Source organism: Tachysurus fulvidraco, chromosome 4 (genome assembly GCF_022655615.1).
Source record: "Tachysurus fulvidraco isolate hzauxx_2018 chromosome 4, HZAU_PFXX_2.0, whole genome shotgun sequence".
Lineage (NCBI taxonomy): Eukaryota > Metazoa > Chordata > Actinopteri > Siluriformes > Bagridae > Tachysurus > Tachysurus fulvidraco.
This window is the reverse complement of record NC_062521.1, coordinates 23,923,321-23,946,311: the sequence shown is the minus strand read 5'-3', so window position 1 is coordinate 23,946,311 and position 22,991 is coordinate 23,923,321. Positions and strand designations below refer to the sequence as shown.

Below are 22,991 nucleotides of genomic sequence, written 5' to 3'. Positions count from 1 at the left end.
CCCCAGGAATGGAAACTGGAGCCCAATGTATTTCTAGGAACTGCTGATACATATCATAAATGTTTCTTGCTCTAAGTAATAACATTATATTACATGATCTGAACACATCTTACATACAATACAGAGTAACAAAAAGTTTGTTTTGTTACTAAACTTTGCTTTTGTGAAGCGATTTTATACTGTAATGTTAATAAAAGATCAGCTAGACTGGTGCTTATGCTTATATGCTTATAAAAAATGGTATCACCCATGCTGGGCCAGTGTACAGAATCAGAATTGGAAAAAAGGATAAAGATTCCTTACATGTAATTTTACTCACCAGTAATATCAAGGTCACATTTATAAAAAAAAAAAAAATGCTTTTCTTGTTGTTTTTTTGCTAATTTTATTAATTTAAAGTTTTGCCCAACTCTCTTTAAAGATTAAATAAATAAACAGTCTGAAAATAATGTTTGCCAGGAAACAACAGTGTCAATATTAAAACAGCCTGCACCATTGCTATTCATCTATGTTATGGCTGCCTATGCTGGCTTTTAGATTTTTTGAAAATTGTTCATAACTACTGAAAGAAAATTTAAACATGGGATACTTTTCAATCACAATAAATCTAAAAGAATTGAGCATTTAACATTTGAATGTTTTCTATTATTTTATTTAAAAACAATATTTGACACATTTGAACAATATTTAAAATTAGGAGTAAATTATTACGTTAATAGAAATTCTGATCTTACATGTTGTTAAATTTATAATCCAAGGTTTCCCGCAGCACTTTGCAGTTCGGGCGGCCTGCCTAAGCTCGGAAGCCCTACCGCCTTAACTAGGTCGTCCAAACATAAAAAAATTCCGCTGACAAAAGGCCGTCAAGTGCATCTCGGAGAATAGCGCGGACGCGCTTCACAATGCGAGCGGGCACGCGCGCCACACGGCCGAAATGAGAGAAAGACGTGGTCCGTCACTGTCTGGAGGATAACCAGTTGATAAAACGCGTGTACACAAAATTTTGAATGTTGTTTTGCACTTTCTTATTTATTATATGTTGTTTAAATTTTATATTTAGTGTTAAATGAATAATTGTTAAATGTAGTAAAATAATTGTTAAATGTCTGTGGTCTATCTCACAAAGAAGCCTTGTCCCGCCCCTAGCCCCGCCCAGCCGCCGCTTTCCCCCCCCGCCGCCGCCACCGCCGCTAACAAATTTTTGTCGAGAAACCCTCTCATTCTTGCTGCTCTAATATGTTCCCGAAATAGTTGCTCTATTGCTTTCTTCAGTGCCTCCCCTTCAAACTTCTTCTTTAGCTCTTCTATCTCTTTCTTTCTTTGTGCTTCATTTTCTTTGAGGATCCGCTGTTTCTCTGCTTCTATCGCTCTCTCTGCTTCCTGAAGCATCTCTGTAGTGTAATGGTCTCCACCATTTACAGTGACCATCATATCAATCTGGTCCAGAAGCTGGATGACTTGTTCTGGATTCTGGTCTTCATTATTAAACACATGGTATCCTCCATTGCATTTCTTGATAAAATTCAAAAGCTTTGTATTGTTTCGAACAAACTGATGAATATTTTTCCCCTTTAGTTGATCTCCATGAGTAAAGAGAGCCATAGTGTACTTGGAGGACTTTTCTCCAAAGATTTCTTGAAATAGCTGAACTGTTTTTTCTTCTTCTTCTGTAAATCTACTTATTTGAATCACAACTAAAAAGACATGAGGTCCTGGAGCAGAGAAGGGAATGCACAGCTTAATCCGACCGACCACCTCATCTACAGATAACTGAGTGTCAAACAGCCCTGGAGAGTCAATAACAGACACTTTTCTGCCATGGACATGTCCATTTTCTTTCTCACACTGTGTGGTTACAGATGAAGAAGACATATCAGATTTAAAAGCCTTTCTTCCAATGATGGTGTTTCCTGTTGCACTTTTGCCCACACCTGTCTTTCCGATCATCAGGATTCGAAGCTCGTCACTGGATTCTTGAACTGATAGAACAAAACATTAATTTCTTGACTTATTGGCTTTTTATCATATTTTTGCTTAAATTATTATAACTTCACCTTCTTCACTTGAAGCCTTGTTCTGTTGTATCTGTGGGAAACAGCATTTGGAGCAGTGATTATAGATAGTCAATATAAATTCTGTTTGTAAGTACAGATCCAGCATGCTGGTGAAAACAGATTCCAGATATTTAGAGGAAATATCATCAAAGAAATGCGAATTTTACACCAGATCATGTGCATGCTGCAGAATCAGTTAGAATTTGCTTTTGGCTGATTAAAATATTTTCATGTCAATTGGTAAACTACATTCAATTCAATGTTTCGGCCCAATAATTTAGCCATAGAAGCATCTGATGTGTTTTACAATTAGTATTTGATAATTATTTTATATTTCTTCCTCTTGTGGTCTAAGGATCTTTTTTTCTTGCCATTATTGTGTTTGGCTTGCTCATTAGGGATAATTTTTTTTTAATTATATCCAGAATTTATTTATTTCTGTAAATCTGCTTTGTGACAATGTCCATTGTTAAAAGCACTAACAAATGAAACTGAACTGATTTGAACTGAATTGAACTGAATAAGATAAAATATTCAGTAACTTCTATCAAACATTTAATGCTAAGCTGCAGCTCAATTTATTGTACACAATATAACTTAACTCTTCATAACAGAAGTATTTTGCCAGTCATGACATTTCAGCCTACCTGAATCCCAAGAAATACAATAAGCAAACATCCCAAACATACAAATAGTTTTGAAGAAGGCATCCAGGACGTTTTCTTCTGTTCTGTGTTCTGTGAAGGCTTTTTTTCTGTAAGCTCATTCTGCAAAGCTGAAAAAGAATGAAAGTAATCATGTGTTTAAGTCCAAATAAAATAAAAAGTTACAATGAAATAAAATAACAATAACATTATGCCGTTTTTATTCTGTTAAAATTAATGTTTAGAATTTAGGACTTTTCACACTTGAAATATAGAGCTCTGGGTCTTTGTAAACCCTGGGTAAACAGAAACCTGGGTTATCTTCATGTCTCACACTGCTCATACTTTACCCATGGTAGACAATTAATCCTTGGTATTCATAAACTGGTATTTCACATGGTACATTAATAAACTTTGGGTTAATGCTCTTATTTAATCTTTATTTGCTGTTTACGGTTTCAACGACCATGATGTGTAGCCCATACGAGTCCATGGTCCCACATGAGGAACCTCCTGAATTTTATTCATGTAGCAACGACGAGTTAAAATACTACACCATTTATGGTCAGACAGAAAAGAGAAAGACATCATTCTAAATTGCAACAGGTTTATTCTTGTTTGAATAAAAATAAAAATTTGAGGATGTGTTCCCTTCTGAGCCTGGTTGCTCTCAAGGTTTCTTCCTCATATCATCTCAGGGAGTTTTTCCTTGCCGCCGCCGCCGCCTCCGGCTTGCTCATTAGTGATCCTTGAACCGCCACCTTATTGCGGTGGAGGGGTTTGCGTGCCTGAATGATCCTAGGAGCTATGTTGTCTGGGGCTTTTTGCCCCTGGTAGGGTCTCCCAAGGCAAACAGGTCCTGGGTGACAGGCCAGATAAAGAGCGGTTCAAAAAACCCTTATGAGTAAAGTGAAATCAAGGTCCGTGACGTAGCCCGGTAAGGCGCAACCGGGGCCCCGCCCTGGTGCCAGGCCCGGGGTTGGGGCTTGCATGCGAGCGCCTGGTGGCCGGTTCTTGCCCCACAGGGCCCGGCCGGGCTCAGCCCGAAAGAGCGACGTGGGGCCGATCTCCTGTGGGCCCACCACCTGCAGGAGAAACCGTAAGGGGCCGGTGCAATATGGATTGGGTGGCAGTCGAAGGCGGGGGCCTCGGCGACCCAATCCCCAGACACGGAATCTGGCACTAGGGACATGGAATGTCACCTCGCTGGGGGGGAAGGAGCCTGAGCTGGTGCGGGAGGTTGAGAGATACCGACTAGATATAGTTGGGCTCACCTCCACTCACAGCTTGGGCTCTGGAATGCAACTCCTTGAGAGAGGCTGGACTCTCTACTACTCTGGAGTTGCCCATGGTGAGAGGCGGCAGGCTGGTGTGAGCTTGCTCATAGCCCCCCCAACTCAGCAACCATGTGTTGGAGTTCACCCCGGTGAATGAGAGGGTCGTTTCGATGCGCCTTTGGGTCGGGGATAGGTCTCTCACGGTTATTTGTGCTTATGAGCCAAATGGCAGTGTAGAGTACCCGACCTTCTTGGCGTGTCTGGAAGGGGTGCTGGAAAGTGCTCCGACCGGGGACTCCGTCGTTCTACTGGGGGACTTCAACGCTCACATGGGCACCTGTCGCCCCCCCCGACTTGAACCCGAGTGGTGTTCTGTTATTGGACTTCTGTGCTAGTCACAGTTTGTCCATAACGAACACCATGTTCAAGCATAAGGGTGTCCATCAGTACACATGACACCAGGACACCCTAGGTCGGAAGTCGATGATCGACTTTGTGGTTGTTTCATCTGACCTTCGGCCGTATGTCTTGGACACTCGGGTGAAGAGAGGGGCGGAGCTGTCAACTGATCACCACCTGGTGGTGAGTTGGATCCGATGGCAGGGGAGGAAGTTGGACAGACTTGGCAGACCCAAATGTACTGTGAGGGTCTGCTGGGAACGTTTGACTCCCACCTCCGGCAGAGCTTCAACCAGATCCTGGGGGAGGTTGGAGACATTGAGTCTGAGAGGACCATGTTCTCCACCTCCATTGTCGACGCGGCCGCTCGGAGCTGTGGCCGTAAGGTCTCCGGTGCCTGTCGTGGTGGCAATCCCCGAACCCGGTGGTGGACCCCGGAAGTAAGGGATGCCGTCAAGCTGAAGACTCAGGGTGAAGGCTCGGGGGACTCTGGAGGCAGTTGATAGGTACCGAAGGGCCAAGCGAGCTTCAGCCCGGGTGGTTACGGAGGCAAACACTTTGGGTCTGGGAGGAGTTCGGTGAGGCCATGGAGAAGGACTATCGGTTGGCCTCGAAGAAATTCTGGCAAACCGTCCGGCGCCTCAGGAGGGGGAAGCAGTGCCCTGCCCACACTGTTTACAGTGGGAGTGGGAATCTGCTGACTTCGACTGGGGATATCCTCGGATGGTGGAAGGAATACTTCAAGGTTCTCCTCAACCCCACCAACATGTCTCCTCAACCCCACCGACATGTCTGACTCGTCGATTCCCCAAGCTGAGGTCACTGAGTTGAGAAGCTCCTCAGTGGCAAGGCACTGGGGGTGAATGAGATCCGCCCTGAGTACCTCATGTCTCTGGATGTTGTGGGGCTGTCTTGGTTGACATGCCTCTGCAACATCGCGTGGAGGTTGGGGACAGTGCCTCTGGACTGGCAGACTGGGGTGGTGGTCCGTCTGTTTAAGACAGAGGACCGGAGGGTGTGTTCCAACTATAGGGGGATCACACTCCTCAGCCTCCCCGGAAAAGTCTATGCCAGGGTACTGGAGAGGAGAATTCGGCCGATAGTCGAACCTCGGATTCAGGAGGAACTATGCGGGTTTCGTCCCGGTCGTGGAACACTGGACCATATCTATACCCTCGCCAGGTTGCTGGAGGGTACATGGGAGTTTGCCCAACCAGTTCACATGTGTTTTGTGGATCTGGAGAAGGCTTTCGACTGTGTCCCTCGTGGTGACCTGTGGGGGGTGCTCTAGGAGTATGGGGTCCGGGGCCCTCTGTTATGACCGGAGCAGGAGTTTGGTTGCATTGCCGGCAGTAAGTCAGACTTGTTCCCGGTGCATGTTGGACTCTGGCAGGGCTGCCCTTTGTCACCGGTCCTGTTCATTACTTATATGGACAGGATTTCTAGGCGCAGTATGGGGCCAGAGGGAGTCCGGTTTGGGTACCACAGGTTTTCGTCTCTCCTTTTTGCATATGATGTTGTCCTGCTGGCTTCCTCAAACCAGGACCTTCAGCGTGCACTGGGACGGTTTGCAGCCGAGTGTGAAGCGGCGGGGATGAGAATCAGCACCTCCAAGTCCGAGGCCATGGTTCTCAGTCGGAAAAGGGTGGCTTGCTCCCTTAAGTTTGGTGAAGAGTTTAAGTATCTTGGGGTCTCGTTCACGAGTGAGGGAAGGATGGAGTGGGAGATTGACAGGCAGATTGGTGTATCTTCTGCAGTGATGCGGTCGATATACCGATCTGTTGTGGTGAAGAAAGAGCTGAGCCACAAAGCGAAGCTCTCTATTTACCGGTCGATCTACGTTCCTACCCTCACCTATGGTCATGAGCTTTGGGTAGGAGTAGAGGAGAGGAGTCAGCTGAGGTGGCTCGGGCATCTGTTTCGGATGCCTCCTGGACGCCTCCCTGGGGAGGTGTTCCGGGCATGTCCAACCGGGAGGAGGCCCCGGGGAAGACCTAGGACACGCTGGAGGGACTATGTCTCTCGGCTGGCCTGGGAATGCCTCGGTATTCCCCCGGAAGAGCTGGAGGAAGTGTCTGGAGAGAGGGAAGTCTGGGCATCCCTGCTTAGACTGCTGCCCCGCAACCCGGCCCCGGATAAGCGGTAGAAGATGGATGGATGGATGGATGGAAATTTTTAATTATTCTTTTTTAAATTAATTTTAAACTTTAATTATATTATATTATTGTATATATTATTTATTTTTATTCTTATTTCTTCTTCTTCTTCTTCTCATTATTATTATTATTATTATTATTATTATTATTATATATGCATTTCCTTTTCTCTCTCTTCTGTTTCCATACTTCTGTAAAGCTACTTTGAGACAATGGGCAATTGTTAAAAGCACAATACAAATACAATGAATTGAATAAAAACAAAATGCTGTGACTTTGTAAATCAGCTCTTTATAATGAAGCAAAACTCAGGGTATCATTGTTGCACAGACACGAGAATGATGTCTCTATAAACCTTGAAATGTCCACTTTTAAATGGATTTAAGATGTAATATCCTCTTTGTAATATCTATCCTCAGTTTTTCTGTCTCAGCTTAACAGCGCTAATCTAAACACAGTGTGCGCTATTCATTAATGATCTATGTGGACAAGGTGTTCTTTAGTATCTTACTTTGTGTAATTATCTAAGATTAATTGTAATGTATGCAAGTGTAAGAGTGCAACGTCACTAAGCACGTGACATATACATGTGGAACAACCGGGAAGTAAAGAAAACATTTGAGTTCTAGAGCCAGCGTGTGTCGTCTCATTTTATTGCTTAACAAACAACATTACATGGTGTCAGAAGTTGTGAGTGCAACGAAAAAAAAATGGCACAGTTACAGCCACCATCGAACCTAATTTTACAGGGAAATCTTGCTGAAAACTGGAAGATTTGGATACAAAAGTTTGACTTGTTCCTAACGGCTAGCGGTATCACGGAAAAGTCAGAAAAAGTGCAATGTGCCACGTTTCTGCACGTCGCGGGTGAGGATGCAATAAAAGTTGCAAACAGAAATTTTGAAACTATTGTGAACCGAGAAAAACCCTAACTTATATACGTCACATGTTCTTCACGAGGGCACAAGGACCGTCTGAGAATATTGATGCCTACGTCACAGAGCTAAAGAACAAGGCGAAAGACTGTGAGTTTGGAGAATTGCATGATTCACTAATTAGAGACAGAATTGTTTGTGGCATAAGAAATGACACAGTACGGGCCAGATTGCTAAGAGAAGCAGATCTCACGCTAGCAAAAGCTGTGGACATTTGTCGGGCTAACGAAATAACGTCTAGCCAAGTAAAAGCACTAAATGAAGAAGTAGACATGCACAAGATCATAACTGTGAAAATTAAGCGAAAAATCAACAAGAATGTGCAAATAAGGAGTGTTTGTGTGAAGACATAAAATGCAGCAGATGTGGTTATGAACACGAACAGAGAAAATGCCCTGCCTATGGACAAACATGCAGACAGTGTAAATAAAAAAAACACTTCGCAAAAGTGTTTTTGAGCGAATGAGCGAAACCACACCCCAGTAAAATGCACACGCTTGAACAGAGGAAGGTGACAAAAATATGTTCCTGGGCACACTAGAAGTTCAGAGAAACAAGCTAAAAAAATGTACAATCTGTCACTACTGAATTCCATAAAAAAGAGGAGTGGTCTGAAGTTCTCAAGATAGGAGGCAACCATGTGAAATTCAAGATGGACACTGGTGCAGAATGCAACGTTATGTCACTAAACATAATGGAAAAGCTGCTGAAATCCACATGCAAGCTAACTACATACTCTGGACACCAAATGTCACCATTGGGACAGAAACAGCTAACCTGTGAATACAAGGTCAAAATCACAAGATTCTGTTCCAGATTGTTGAAAAAGATGCTCCTGCAATATTAGGAAGATCCACATGTCAGACATTAGGCATGATGAAAAGGATACATGAAGTGTCTGCTAATGATGATGACATTCTGAAAGAGTTTGAAGATCTGTTCAGTGGACTAGGATGCATGCCAGGATATCATCATATTCAAACTGATCCATCAGTAAAGCCTGTTATTCATGCTCCAAGAAAAGTTCCAGTTGCACTGAAAGAAAGAATAATTGAAGAATTGCACTGGATGGAAGACATGAAAGTTATAATAAGACAAACAGAGCCAACTGATTGGGTAAGCAGCATGGTAAAAATTGTCAAGCCAGACAAAATTCATATATGCCTCGACCCACAAGATTTAAATAAGGCAATCAAACGTGAACATTATCCTCTACTTACAGTAGAAGAAGTTGTGGCAAATATGCCAAATGCCAAGATATTCTCAGTACTTGATGCCAACCAAGGGTTCTGGCAGATCAAATTGGACAATGAAAGCTTCAAGTTGTGTACATTTAATACGCCTATAGGAAGATACAGATTCCTGCGTTTACCTTTTGGAATATCGTCTGCATCAGAAGTATTCCAAAGAGCAGTAGCACAGTTGATTGAAGACATGGATGGAGTGATAAACATTGTGGATGATTTATTGGTTTGGGGCGAAACAGTACAAGAACATGATGCCAGACTGAGAAAATTGCTCCAAAGGAATATAACCTCAAGCTGAACAAAAAGAAATGTCACATCAGAACATCACAAATCAAGTACATCGGTCATGTACTTACAGCAAATAGACTGAAACCAGATGAAGAGAAAGTTAGAGCTGTAGTTCAGTTACCTACACCAGAAGACAAGCAAGGGCTACAAAGATTTCTGGGTATGTTGCAGTATTTAGCTAAATTCATTCCCAATTTGTCAGATGTAAGTGCTCCAATCAGACAGCTGCTAGAAAATGACGTGGAATGGTCCTGGGGAAGTGAACAAGCGAAAAGTTTTCAGAGGCTCAAAGCTTTAGCAACGAATGCTCCAACCTTGAAATTCTATGATGTCAAAAAGCCATTAACATTGTCAGTAGATGCCAGCTCTGAAGGCATGGTTGCAGTTTTACTACAAGATGACAGACCTATAGCATATGGATCAAGAGCGCTCACAGATTGCCAGCGTCGGTATGCTCAAATAGAGAAGGAACTACTTGCAATTGTATATGGATATGAAAAGTTCCACCAATATGTATATGGCAGAGACATTCAAGTAGAAGGCGATCACAAGCCACTTGAGAGCATATACAAAAAACCTCTACATCAGACACCATTGAGGCTACAGAGGATGTTGCTCAGACTCCAAAGGTACAATCTGAATGTTACATACAAGCCGGGCAAACAGATGCACATAGCAGATGCATTTAGTCGTGCGTACCTTGATGAACACACAGAAGACCTGCTTGAAGAAGAGTTAGTGGTGAACTATGTCACACCTCAGCTACCTATGTCTGAAGAGAAACTGACAGAGTTCAAAAAAGCAACAGCTGAAGATCCTGAAATGCAGAGACTGAAAGAATATGTCATGAAAGGATGGCCTGCAGAAAAAAGTTCAGTGCACAAAGATATTCAGAAATATTGGACATTTAAAGAGGAACTCAGCTACACATCAGAGCTGATGTTCAAAGCTGCAAAACTCATAATTCCAAACAAGATGAGAAGTGAAATGCTGGACAGAATTCATGAGTCACATTTGGGCATGGTGAAATGCAAGGAAAGAGCAATAGACATCATATATTGGCCAGGCATGTCAGCTCAAATTGAGAAAATGGTATCCCAATGTCCCATATGCAACACTCATCGAAATAGTCAAACAAATGAACCACTAATACCTCATGCATTGCCTAGCAGACCATGGGCAAAGGTTGGTACCGATTTGTTTCATCACAATGGCTCTGAGTATTTATTGTGTGTAGATTACTACTCCAAGTTTCCAGAGATGCAAAACTGAATGACACTACAAGCAGAAGTGTTATCATTGCATTAAAATCAATGTTTGCAAGACATGGCATACCGGATGTGATCATATCAGATAATGGTCCACAATATGCAAGTCAAGAATTGAAGTTTTTTGCAGAAAATTGGGAGTTCGAACCCAAAACATCTAGTCCGTTAGATGGCATTGGTATGTCACCAGCACAACTACTAATGGGCAGAAGGTTGAAAAGTAAATTGCCAACTTCCACCACACTGTTGACTCCAAAGGGAACCAAACAAATTCAAGAAAAACTCAGCAACAGACAGTCAAAACAAAAACTTTATTATGACAAAAACGCAAAGCAATTGCCAGACATATCACCAGGAGACAAAGTGAGGATACAGCAAGGACAAATTTGGAATCCTGCAACAGTTCTGAAGAAAATGATTCTCCACGGTCATACATTCTTCACACCTGATGGAAGGATTTATAGAAGAAACAGAAGGCATCTGTTAAAGACAAAAGAACAAGAGTTTCCATCCAGAAGTGATCGAGATGACTGTGACAGTGAGTCGAGCACTAAGGCAAACCTGGAAAGTGGACTCCAGACTTACCTGTTGTGGTAGAGCAAACACATCAAGAAAAATCTTGTGAGAACGAGCCGATTATCATAACAAGATCTGGGAGAGAGGTTAAAGTTCCTGCAAGATTCAAAGACTTTAAAATGCACTAACACAGTTGCTGAAGTAAATGCATCAGAGTAAATGTTTTAGTTATATACTGTAGTTAAGGAACAATGTTTGTGTTGATTGATGCATTACTTAATGTTGAGAACTGTTTATTTTATTTTTTTTTAAAAAGGGAGATGTAATGTATGCAAGTGTAAGAGTGCAACGTCACTAAGCACGTGACATATGTGGAACAACCGGGAAGTAAAGAAAACATGTGAGGTCTAGAGCCAGCGCGTGTCGTCTCATTTTATTGCTTAACAAACAACATTACATTTATTACTTGTATCCATGGGCGTAAATCCCGGGGGGGACGGGGGGACATCCCCCCCCCCCCCCGCCGAGTATTGTCCCCCCCAAAAAAAATTTATTTAAAAAAATATCGCACTCTCTATTATGAAAAATATATGTATGTATACCTAAATAATTGTCTAAGTAGAAAAACCCCCGCAAAAAATGCATTTAGAAACCCGCAAGAAATGCATTTAGTTGAGTCCCCCCTCCCCTTCCTCACAGTGGTTTGACCCACTGCCTGCTTTCCCAGTACATCTCACCTACTCTGCACACACGAGTCAGGTGTGTGGCTGCGGCTCAGTTAATGTTCAACTCCATTAAGTCGGGGATTTTATTCACCTTAAATTAAGCGATTCTCTTTAATGTAGTTGATGCAGACTCATTCATAAATTAGTTGCGGCAAAAATGCTGATTACCGATGTTTTTTCCATGAATCTGCTATATTAGCGATTAAAATATTACTTATCTAGTTAAAATTAGCTTGTTTACTTGCTTGTTCCATAATGCACTGTAACTAACACGCCAAAGCCGTTTCCCATGCATTGTTTTATTTGGGACGACTTGGCATAATGTTAACTTAACATTAACGGCCACAATTAGCATATTGTTTATCTGTGCATTTACAAATGAGCACTGTGCTACGTCCGAACTGACCTCACTGTATTTTTTGTATAATCAATTTCTTTTTAAGTGTCTTAATTAATTTTAAATAAAATTTTAAACCTTTTTTAATTACTTGTTTTTATTGTTGTGATTATTTTTATGATAGTTTTACTTTCTTTATGTAAAGCACTTTGAATTACCATTGTGTATGAAATGTGCTACAGTATAAATAAACTTGCCTTGCAGTGTCATAGACTAGATAAAATGACTACAATAATAATGATAGAAGCAAAGTTTTTCACTGTGGGGACATATCTTTATAAGTACAATTTAACTATTATTTGTGTCCCCCCCCCTTCAAAAATTGCTCATGAGAAATTTTACATTTATTGTCCCCCCCCCTACTGTTAAATGAAATTTACGCCCATGCTTGTATCCCCTTTGCTTCTGCGCGCAATTGCTTGATGTTCGATGTTTTGCCGCTTCACCCTACCGACTACCGAGCCTGTTTCTCTAAGTGTTACTCTGTCCTGCTTTTCACGTGAAATGAAACACTCGCTGTTAAATTTCTAAGTGTTCGGTGTTAAGGATTTTACTCGTAACCGTCTAACTTCTAAACGTCGGGTCGTTTCACACTGAACACGTTTGGCACCAGTGCCAGTGGGAAACGTTACTCAATGCGTAAAAGAGGAAACCGGATTTGTTATTATTATTATTATTATTATTATTATTATTATTATTATTATTATTATTATCCGTAATTGAATTCTCACCTGCCATTGTACTTGTTGATGGTTAAAGTCTCTATGTTGGACGGAGCAAACACACAACCTTTCAGTGGCTAAGTAACTAAGTTTTGCATTCAGGAATGATCACTTTCACTTTCATTTCCTCTCTCAGGGCATCATTTACACATCACACTCTGGATCTGATTGTGGCACTCATTCATTCCGGTAGGAGGCATTCACACATAACAAAATCCTTGTGATCTTCATTTTTTCCTCACAATGTCTAAAATCTTTCTGTCTCACAAAACGAAATATGTATATGCGCAGAAAGAATGAATGCATTTTGAATATAGTATTAATACAGTTACAAATTAATTCAAGAAATACTTCATAACTTCATAACCGGACGAACATGTTTGCAAACTTGTTTTTTTTCTGTGTTGATATTTGCAAATGTTCCACCTGATAGCATATTATTTACACAAGGGAGTGGCATTCAACAGTTTTAATACTAATGTGTTTATTCCAGTAGTTCTGCACATGTACTATAGAATATACAGTATTTACACTGGTCGGGGTGCTTTTGTATATTGTCTTTTGTATAATGTCTTGTATTTTTGTTTGCACTGTCTTTTGTCCTGTACTGTCTTGTTTATCTTGCCCTGCACTGTTTGCACCAGGTTACACAGATGCACTTTATGTGGCTAGGACTACTTACTAAGTCCTTAGCTCTGTTTTTGTTTTATGTGATCCTGGAGAAACATTGTCTCATTTCACTGTGTACTGCAACAGCTGTATGTGGTTGAAATGACAATAAAAGCTTCTTGACTTGTCTTGATCAAGACTTACTCCTAATGACTTCTCTCATATAGGGATTGGTGATTTATTAGCGTTTGGTGAGTAACTGAGGATTAATCGGAATCTCTCTCTCTCTCTCTCTCTCTCTCTCTCTCTCTCTCTCTCTCTCTCTCTCTCTCGCGCGCGCGCGCGCGCGCGCGCTCTCTCTCGCGCTCTCTCTACCCAGTAGGTGGTGCTATGGGTGTAGTAAATTCGTTCTCCTTCTCTGAGTCTCAGGAAGGGCTGATCCTTTCTGCAAATGTAAGTTTTGTTGTTGTTGACGTTCATTTTCTATCATGGTATGATTTTCCTAAAAACTGAAATAGACATGCTCTTTTAAAAATTAAATGCATACAAGGCATTATTGTTAGTGTATTTTCTATGTCCTAATCATTGCAACTGTGTCTTAGGCACCTTCCACTGCAGCTGATGTAGAAAGGACACTTGAACTACCTGCAACTCCTCGACTGATACTCCTTGGTATGTATAGAACTGTATGAATGTATAGTCTATTTTATTGCATAAGCCACAAAGGGTGTTTTTTCTGTATTTTAGCAAACATGGTAAATGCTTTTATACAACACTGAAAGGGACAGTTCACACAAAATAAATATTCTGCCTTCTTTTACCCACACTCATGTTGTTCCAAGCGGTTAAGACTTTTATTCATGTTTGGAAAACAAATGAATATATTAATAAAATTCTCTCATCAATTTTTGTTCATCAACTGAAAGTCCAAAAACAACAACAAAAAAAAAGTTTGATGCTTCAAAAAGTTAATAAAGTTATTGTAAATGTATGGATTTAATTTTGTTTATTCATGTATAAAAGTTGAGCATATATAGAGCAAATAAGCTTAATGCTTGTTTGATGTGAGAACCAATGAGGTTTGTTCTCGTCTGTCAGGCTAGTGTGTTTGTGTTTCCATTTACCCTGGATTTGACTGGACATTTAATGGATGAACAGAAATGATGAAAAAATATTAAAAATAGCTTAGTTTTGAAAATGAAAACTTTTTGAAAGTGAGGGTGACTAATTAATAATTTTTTTTTACCCTTCAACTATTGAGCAAAAATATTGAGTTAAATAAATCATAAAAATTGCAGCAACAATTTCACTGGGTTGATACACAGTATGTACACATGTTGACTTCTGTGTCTGTCCAGACCAGTCCACAATCAGCATTTTGAAATGCATTTGTTATGTTATAAGAACAGGGCTCTGTGACAAGGTAAAGTGATTTCAGTTTCCCTTGCATTTATTTGTAAACTTGCAGTAGAAAATGAATATGTTATGTGACTGCCTGACATTGTTTTTTATTTGGAACGTTTTAGGTGAAAAACCAGGAAGCTGCATTCATAAATGGATGATTAGTTTTGAGGGGCAAATAATCTGTAAGGGCATCTAGTCCTGTCTAGTTTCCTGTCTGGGCTTGCTGATGTGTTTTCGACTTTCTACATTTTCAATGTGGAGTACCAAGCTGCATCCACGTTGGAATTTATTCAGAGGTTAGATGCTTCAATTCATATATTAATTTCTATTCACATTCTCGTTATGTAAACATTTACCCACAAAAATTCTGAATGTATTCATTTTTTTCAGGTGCTTCATTGGCATAAATCCTGAAAAAGGCACCAAGGGTGGACAAGTCCTATCAAAGTGGAAAGGAAAGGTCGCTCACAAAAAGAAATCATGCAACACTCGGGTTGCCAGACTCCTTAAGAAGCTAATGGATTTTGAATGGTTCTTCATATAAGTGAACGCAATCATTCACTAACATACACACATACCTCAGACATACACTTCACACACAACGAAAATATGCTTTTAGTGTGAAAGTCGCACAATTTTTTCAGGTGTTCATTCTTGAATACCTAAATTTTGACTTCTTATTTCTTGTAATTCTTATTTACTAATGTTTCAATAATTCATATTCACTCAGTATTTCTCTCAGTCACTAATTAATTTTTTTTCTAATAATATATTGTTTTGTTTATTCAGTGAAACAAAAGTTTTAGTCTTTCCACTTGCATCAGCCACTAATTTTGAGAATATTTTGTGATTAAAGTGGCTTTTGTTTTTCAAAGTTTTAATAAAGCACGTTTTGAAGTTACACTGCATTGTGTTCAATTTTTAATGTTTCAAAGGCTATATTTGTACATTATTAAAACGTTTTTTTCTTAAGCCCATTTCTCAGTATAATAGCAACATATTTGTAGTTTACAGTTAAAAAAGTGCAAATAAACATTAATTAACTGTTAATGCTTTTGACAATAATTTATTGTTAATGTAGAAAATAACAGCTTTATGCTGTATTTATAAAAACAGTAACAAAGTGTAAATTTCAACAACAGGAAGACACTGTTATTATAAAAGTAACTTGCTGGCAACCGTGCTGCCAGTTACTTAATTTTATTTAACGGGGCAATTTTTAACAGTATAGAAAAAGTTTTTGCTGTTGTTATATAAAGATTGCATTCTCTAAATACCTGAGCTCGTCGTCACCCTTCATTTAGTTAGCTCCAGGTCTCAGGTGAGTTTCACCTCTTTCTTTCAGTACATTTCTCTTCATTCTCACATAAAGATTTATATATATATATATAATATATATATATATATATATATATATATATATATATATATATATATATATAATGTTCTATTGCCCTTTAAAGTTTAGTTTCAAGTTTGTAATTTCTATAAGGTAGTAGCTATATTTTAAATATATATTTTTAATATATAGTTATATTTTTATTTATAAAAATGTTATATTTTTTATATCATGTAATATTATATTTATAAAATATATGTTATATTAATTTGTTCATTACAATTAAGATATTTTTAATATTTAAAAAAAATCTAATTCTTAAAAAACATTTTTGTTTCAGAAATAGCTCTCTAACTTGTGCTGAAGCTAAAGTAAGTAGAGTCTGATCAGATAATCCAGCTCAAACTTGCAAGTCATTTAACTTCCTCATTCTTTGGGTTTAAGGAGCCAGAAAATGTCAGAGGCTGGTGGACAAAGAGTTTTTTTTTATGTAATATACTCTCAAAAAGTTGCTCAAATGTTTTCATATTTGAGGGAACAGTGTTGATACAGCATGGGAAGCCACTCATATTGTCACAAATCTGTATAGTTGGTGGATGCAATTGCAGTTTTTTATTGAATTTCTTTCAGTTTAAGGCACTTTGACCCTCGTTGGAAAGCTGTGTATCTGATTTCACCTTGAATAAATATTAACAAATACAGCTGCTACTCCTTACAGTTTTGCAATCTGTAATGTATTTTTCATATTAAACCTGACCTCTGTAAATATTATATTTTCATCGACATTATCCCGTATGATCAAATAAAGAATTAAATCATCTTTGAAACCTGATGCTGCATCAGACTTGTATATCATGTGCTTTTGATTGATAGTAAAACTGATCCAACAATGGAGTACAAGATGAACCACAAGAGGCGAGGCTTGGCACTAATCTTCAACCATGAACATTTTCAATTTGTTGAGGAACGCCGTGGAACAAAGATAGACAAAGACAACCTGAATCAAAGGTGCACACAAAAACTGAATGAAATAAGTTTCGTCTTCACTGAATAGATATCTGTTTTTTCCTGGACAAATAAACATTTTAGACTTTTAGTTTTGTAAGGCTCTGGTAAATTGTATCACAGGGCACACTTTTTTTCTAATGAATATTTATAATTATGAATCTAGCCTTTAAAGATTAAAATACCTAAAGTACAGTTGTAAAAATAAGATAGAAAATAAACTGTGAACATTTTGCTACTTATATTTCAGATTTCAAGTCTTAGGATTTGAAGTGAACATACATGATAACAAAAATAAGACAGAGGTGCTCGAGGAAATACTTAAAGGTACAATGCTCTTGAACTTCAACATGGTTCAGAGAGCTGATTTATTTGCTATAAATTCTGTAGGATAAACAATATTAACTTTTGGTTATACACAGTTGCCGAAATGGACCATGCAGATGCCGACTGTTTTGTTTGCGTTTTCCTGACTCATGGTAAAGAAGGGCAAATTTCTGCCTGGGATGATATGATCAACATCAAGGAAATAACAGATCCCTTCAGAGGAGATAAGTGCAAGAGTCTTGTAGCCCAAGATCTTCATTTTCCAAGTGACTACTTTTCCTTTAATATTTTACAATACTGTATTAAATGTACCAGCATTTATTGCATTACATATGCAGGAAATGCTACAGATGTTATAATTTGGTTATGCATATGATAATGATTGAATGATCTCTAATCATATAATTCCAAACAAATATTCATAAAAATGTCATTATATATGCAGGAAATGCTACATATGTTATTAACATATAACAAATATTCATAAAAACAAACAATATGTGTATTTGTGAATGTAGGCATGTGCCGGTGAGAAATATGAAGATGCTGTGACTGGTATGGCAGGAGGGTCTTCTGATGATACAGAAGAGGACTTACCATACATCTACACCATCCCGGCAGGGGCAGATTTCCTCATGTGTTACTCTGTAGCAGAGGGTTAGTATAGAACAAAAGAGTGATTGAAATTCTGTCTCTTATCAGTGAGTCAGAGCTAAAAGAACATATGAAATATTTTTATTGCTTATCCAATACCAACACAGTAGCTCACTTTATTTATATACATAACCCTGTTTATAACTTATTGGTCATATAGATTCAGTTGCTGATCGTATTTAAATGAAATCACTGATTTTAATATTTTTCTGAATAGGATTCTATTCTTTTCGCAATACCAAGTCTGGAACATTCTACATTCAGGAATTATGTGAAACCCTGAAACAGCATGGCTCAACGTTGGAGTTTACAGAGCTCCTAACACTGGTCAACCTGAAGGTTTCCTGACGTGATGCTAACCTGGGATTTGGAAAAATGCCAAAAAAACAGATGCCCTGCTTCACCTCCATGCTGACTTTAGGTGCAATAAATAGTAACCAGTAGCAGATGGACCCAGTGCCTTCACCATTACTACAGTGCATTGGTATTGTTCAAAACACTACTATTATCATTAATTGCTTTGTATTATTTTGCAAGGAATATCGTGGTCTTGTAGGCTTTCTGGTTTGATCTTGAGCTGGGGTTATTGTTGTTGTGTTTGTACTCAAGCTTATTGGATTTTTTTTCACTGCACTAAAACATACCATTCAGTGATATTGGCTACTCTAACATGCATATAGTTATGGATGAGCATTGTGCACATTGTGCCCTGTGATGGACTACTAGTGCTTCATCTGGGGTGAATTTTCTGCTTGTCACGGGTTGACACAGGCGAATGCGGATCCATATGCAGTAAATCCTTTTAATAATCAAAAACAAGAAACAGGTAACAAACAAGCAGGCAAAACAGATCAGAACACTGAGCAGGACAGGAAACAGGAACAGACATAAGCCCACAGCACATACTAACACTAAACAACGACTCACAACAGGGAAATGAACAAACAGTAGATATAGGGAACAAGAACCAATCACAAGACGGAGGCAATCACAGACTAAGACAAAACACCTGGGGGAGAGTGTTGGAAAAAATCTTAGTAGAAATAATTAAAATATTATTCCTTACAATACTATAACCAAAGTAAAGTATTAGGCCTTGCAAAATATTACAATTGCTGTCATAAGACATATGTAGGTGATGTTGTAGGCCAAAGATGTTTATTGCAACCAGATTCGGGGCTGTTAGGCCTAGTCAGTCTGAGCACATTTGTAATAACAACTTGTTATGTAGAAGGGAAAATACCATTGTTCCCAGACCTTAGCTCATAAATTGTTATGGAAAATGAAGAACACCATGGTTCTCAGACCTTGGTCCATAGCAATAACATGTTATGTAGAATGAAAAAAACAGTGGTCCACAGACCTAGGCCCTGAGAAATAAAGGGAGGAAAATCCATATATGGGCATGTGGTGCTCATAAACTTGTTGTGCAGACTGAAGAAGGCCCAGGTGTTTAGTCTGAGGTCATGAAAAATAAGGGGAGGAAAATCCATAAATGGGCATATGGGTGAAAGGTAATGGGAAATAAGGGGAAATTGGGTCAGTGTATTTAGAAAACATAGGAGATGATTTTGGTAAATAAGGTGATATGGCACCTGGGCTCCTAGGAGCGCCAGGGTATATATTGAGAAGATATCTGAGGTTTTTTTTGGGTTCTTCGGGGGTGAAGGTGTGTGTGTGCGTGTGGGGGCGCGTGCGCGCGCACGCGGGCGCATGCCCGTGTCCGCGTGTCAAGGTGGGTGGTTTTTATTTTTGCAAGGACGTCGCGAGAGTTCTTGCTTTTCTTGATTGATTTTGCATGACATGCTCTTTTAGGGGGTTTTCATTTGTTACTTTGAATTTGGCAATTTGTTACTTTTAATTTGGCAATTTGTTACTTTGAATTTGGCAATTTATAATTTGTTGGCTGATTGACCACAATAAAGAAGTTTGCTCATTCTCATCCAGGTCTGAGGAGTTTTCTCAGTATTTTTGTAGTAATTATAGAGTTAACAGTGAAATTTAACTAAAGGCCTAAGAGAAGAGATCACCCTGTGATGTGTCGACTTGGAGACCGGCTCTGAGTTCCGACATATCTAATGGCACCCCAGATGGGACTTCAAAGGGGCTAGCGTGACCTGTGTCCGGGACCAGGACCACTCTCTCTGAAGGGTCACAGAGGCCGGCCATAATATTAAGGTAAGCAGACGCCTGTTATATTCGAAGTCTGTGCGTAGTGAATCTGTGACCTGAAAAGGGAGGGGTGGCCCTGGGAGGCGGACAGCTGCCCTTGAAGTCAAGAACTCTTAAGGGTGAAATACAGTATAATCAGTATAATAACTGGATGAGAAGGGAAATAGATAAAGTTGTTTTTTGTTGTGATTTGTGACTGTGTGAGTGGCAGGGTAAAATCTCATGTGCGGATTCTGTTGTGAGAGGCACACACACACTTAGACAGAGAGAGAGGTGTGTGTGTGTGACAGGCATAATCTCATGAGTGAGTTCTGTCGTGAGAGACACGCACACGGAGAAAGAGGGAGAGGTGTGTGTGTGTGGCAGAACAAAAATCTCATGGGTGCATTCTGTCGTGAGAGACACACACACGGAAAGAGCGAGCGAGAGACAGAGTGAGGGGTGTGTGTGTGTGTGACAGAAAAAAACTCATGAGTGAATTCTGGTGTATACATTTTTTTACTTACTTATATTTTTAGTATTAAGGATTGAAAATTCCTGTGGCGTACCGCCGGTGTGTATATAACTCACAGCCGGGACTGAACGGGCAGGTGGTGAAAACGCGTTGGCCCTAGATAAGGTAGGGCTGGTGGGGGCCCCCTGGGGGTACGGTAAAGTACCTGGGGTACGGTAAAGTACCCAGTATTTATAAGTGTTTATATACGTGCACGTTATCATCATAAGTATACGGCGATACACAATGATAAGTGGATACGGCAACGTACACATTGATAAGTGGACAGAGCCAAATGAGTATTCATAAATAAGTGTACGCCAATAAGTATATAATAAATGATACGTGTACGGTGTGTAATGCGTATGAATTGTTTATGTGCACATGTGTATTTGTGTATTGTCAAACTGAATGACGATTCAGTTTGATGTGTGATAAAGTACAAACAAGCAATTGTGAAGTGTTTTATGGCACTTATAAGATCTTATAAAATGAGTTGCAACGGAAAAAAGCGCTAAGTCACACAAGCAGAACATAACATTTATTTAAGTTACACAAGCATTCAGTTATAGCAGAGAACTGTATGAGACACACTGAGTGAAAATAAGATTCACCTGATTCATCTGATTCACCTTGCTTCATAGTTTTCAATATTTTTTAATAAATCCCCAAGGGTCCAAGAAGTATCTAAGCCTTTTAATCCAAATTGCTGTGTTCGCCTTACAATAGTTATTTTTCTGACCGAAGACTGTACACGGAGTTTACTCCCGTCAATTTTTTTCCGACTCTCGCTTCCTAGTTGATGAACTACAAATTCGGTGTCATGTTTGTAGTCCAGCCTCACATGAGCCAATAGGTGCCCCATAGAGCAGAGATAGACAAGCTTAGAAGCCAATAGCCGGTAACAGGTATTTGTTTGGCAGTTGGGCCAGCCAGTAACAAAGAGCGAGACTCTGACGTCCCCAATAATAAAATTTAGCCAATAAGGAGACGATTTTAACGAGGAGCGATAAGGGCCATCTGGCAAGGTGAATGTTATGACTTAATTCCCAAACACACACATACACACAGAACAGCTTTTCTGAGTTTTTCTCTTTTTGTGAGCAGATACTAATGCCTAGTGGGCAAACATTCATATAATAAATCATTTTAATTTTGTTAAAGAATTTAAACAATTCTTGGGCCATTCTTTTTGACTTCATAAGTTTTGTTTGTTTTGTTGGGGAAAGTTTTTTTTAGTAGTGTTACACCAGGTGTAAGTTATTTTTATTTTATTTATTTTATTTTTTGTCTTTGTCTTTGTTTTATTTTATTTTTTATTTTTTTGTTGTTTGTGTTTGTTTATATGGATCCCATTAGCTGAAAGTCTATGCAATCAGCTAGTCTTCCTGGGTCCACACATATGCATATTCATACATACATACATAGAATCTGTTTTTAATTCATAACAGGACTAGACATAAACTACAATATGATTTATAATTACATTAAGACATATAAAAACCTAATGTAGTGTTTTTGTTTCAGTAAAAGAAACCCTCCATTTTAGCTTCTGTAACTCTGTGCCAGTAAGGCCTAGAATCACCTTGACATTTGTAACACACACACACACACACACACACACACACACACACACACACACACACACACACACACACACACACACACAGAGAGAGAGAGAGATTGTTTTGGTTCCAATGAGATTGTTGTTTTTTCTTTCTCTCTTTTCTGAGTGTTAGAGGTTTTAGAAGCTGAAAACTTGGAGCATTATCTAACCGTGTAGAGTTATATTATGTTATAAGTGGGTCGTTAGATGAGACAATTACCAACAAGTTAACAACAATTTAATTGATTTGTTCTTTTCACTTTTATTTTTTATTTGTATTTTTTCCTTTTTGACAATGTAACAACAATTTAATTTTTACAACTTAACAATTTGTTTTGATTATTTATCTAAGTGATTTAACAGTGATTTAACTGGTAGTTTATTTGATTGATTGATTGTTTATTTGATTTTGTTTGATTTATTAGTGAGTTAATTAATTGAATAGGTCAATACTTGGTTGAGTATGTAATTATTTGAATGTTCAGTTGATTTGATTTTAATCAATTTTAATTTAATTTTTATTTTGATTGAAGTTATACTTATTGGACTTATACTCTGATCTTGATATCTGCCTTGTCTTTCTTGAGAACTATACTAGAAGGAATCCTGCACAACCACGTTTTCCAGAAAAAGAATACACGTTCAACTGCAATAAGTACAGAACCACGTGACAGTGCCACAAGGGCGAGACAAGGGTGCATGATGGAGAAAGGTAAAAGAACTTAATTACTCCAGCTGCAATTGTAATAATAAA

At 39.0% G+C, this 22,991-nt stretch overlaps 1 protein-coding gene, 1 long non-coding RNA gene and 1 pseudogene across 5 annotated transcripts; 2 read left to right on the top strand and 1 right to left on the bottom strand.

The window, feature by feature from the left end:
• Window positions 1-636: 636 nt before the first annotated feature.
• Window positions 637-21,407, bottom strand: LOC113642407 (GTPase IMAP family member 9-like). 4 transcript variants are annotated; one of them, XM_047812805.1, is made up of 5 exons: window positions 21,246-21,407; window positions 17,910-17,957; window positions 2,744-2,829; window positions 2,055-2,085; window positions 637-1,979 (listed from the first exon to the last, which is right to left on the bottom strand). In XM_047812805.1, the coding sequence occupies exons 2-5, from the start codon at window positions 17,914-17,916 to the stop codon at window positions 1,114-1,116; spliced, it is 990 nt and encodes a 329-aa protein (XP_047668761.1). In that variant the 5' UTR covers window positions 17,917-17,957; window positions 21,246-21,407; the 3' UTR covers window positions 637-1,113. The 4 variants fall into 4 exon arrangements, with proteins under 4 accessions (XP_047668761.1, XP_047668759.1, XP_047668760.1 ...); XM_047812803.1 differs by having other exon boundaries at window positions 2,702-2,829; window positions 21,246-21,406; XM_047812804.1 differs by lacking the exons at window positions 17,910-17,957; window positions 21,246-21,407 and adding an exon at window positions 12,638-12,763.
• On the top strand, window positions 12,684-15,993 carry LOC113642462. The gene is made up of 5 exons (XR_003440568.2): window positions 12,684-12,817; window positions 13,617-13,690; window positions 13,840-13,909; window positions 14,764-14,937; window positions 15,032-15,993. It is a non-coding gene; the product is annotated as an uncharacterized LOC113642462 (long non-coding RNA).
• LOC125141091 lies at window positions 17,047-19,003 on the top strand (annotated as a pseudogene).
• Window positions 21,408-22,991: the final 1,584 nt, after the last annotated feature.

Excerpts from the sequence above, each read along its gene's own strand:
- LOC113642407 (XM_047812803.1), bottom strand. Across the intron at positions 2,086-2,701 it reads TTGTATTTCTTGGGATTCAG|ATACAACAGAACAAGGCTTC; the intron begins GTAGGCTGAAAT and ends TGTTTCCCACAG. Across the intron at positions 1,980-2,054 it reads CAAGGCTTCAAGTGAAGAAG|TTCAAGAATCCAGTGACGAG; the intron begins GTGAAGTTATAA and ends TTGTTCTATCAG.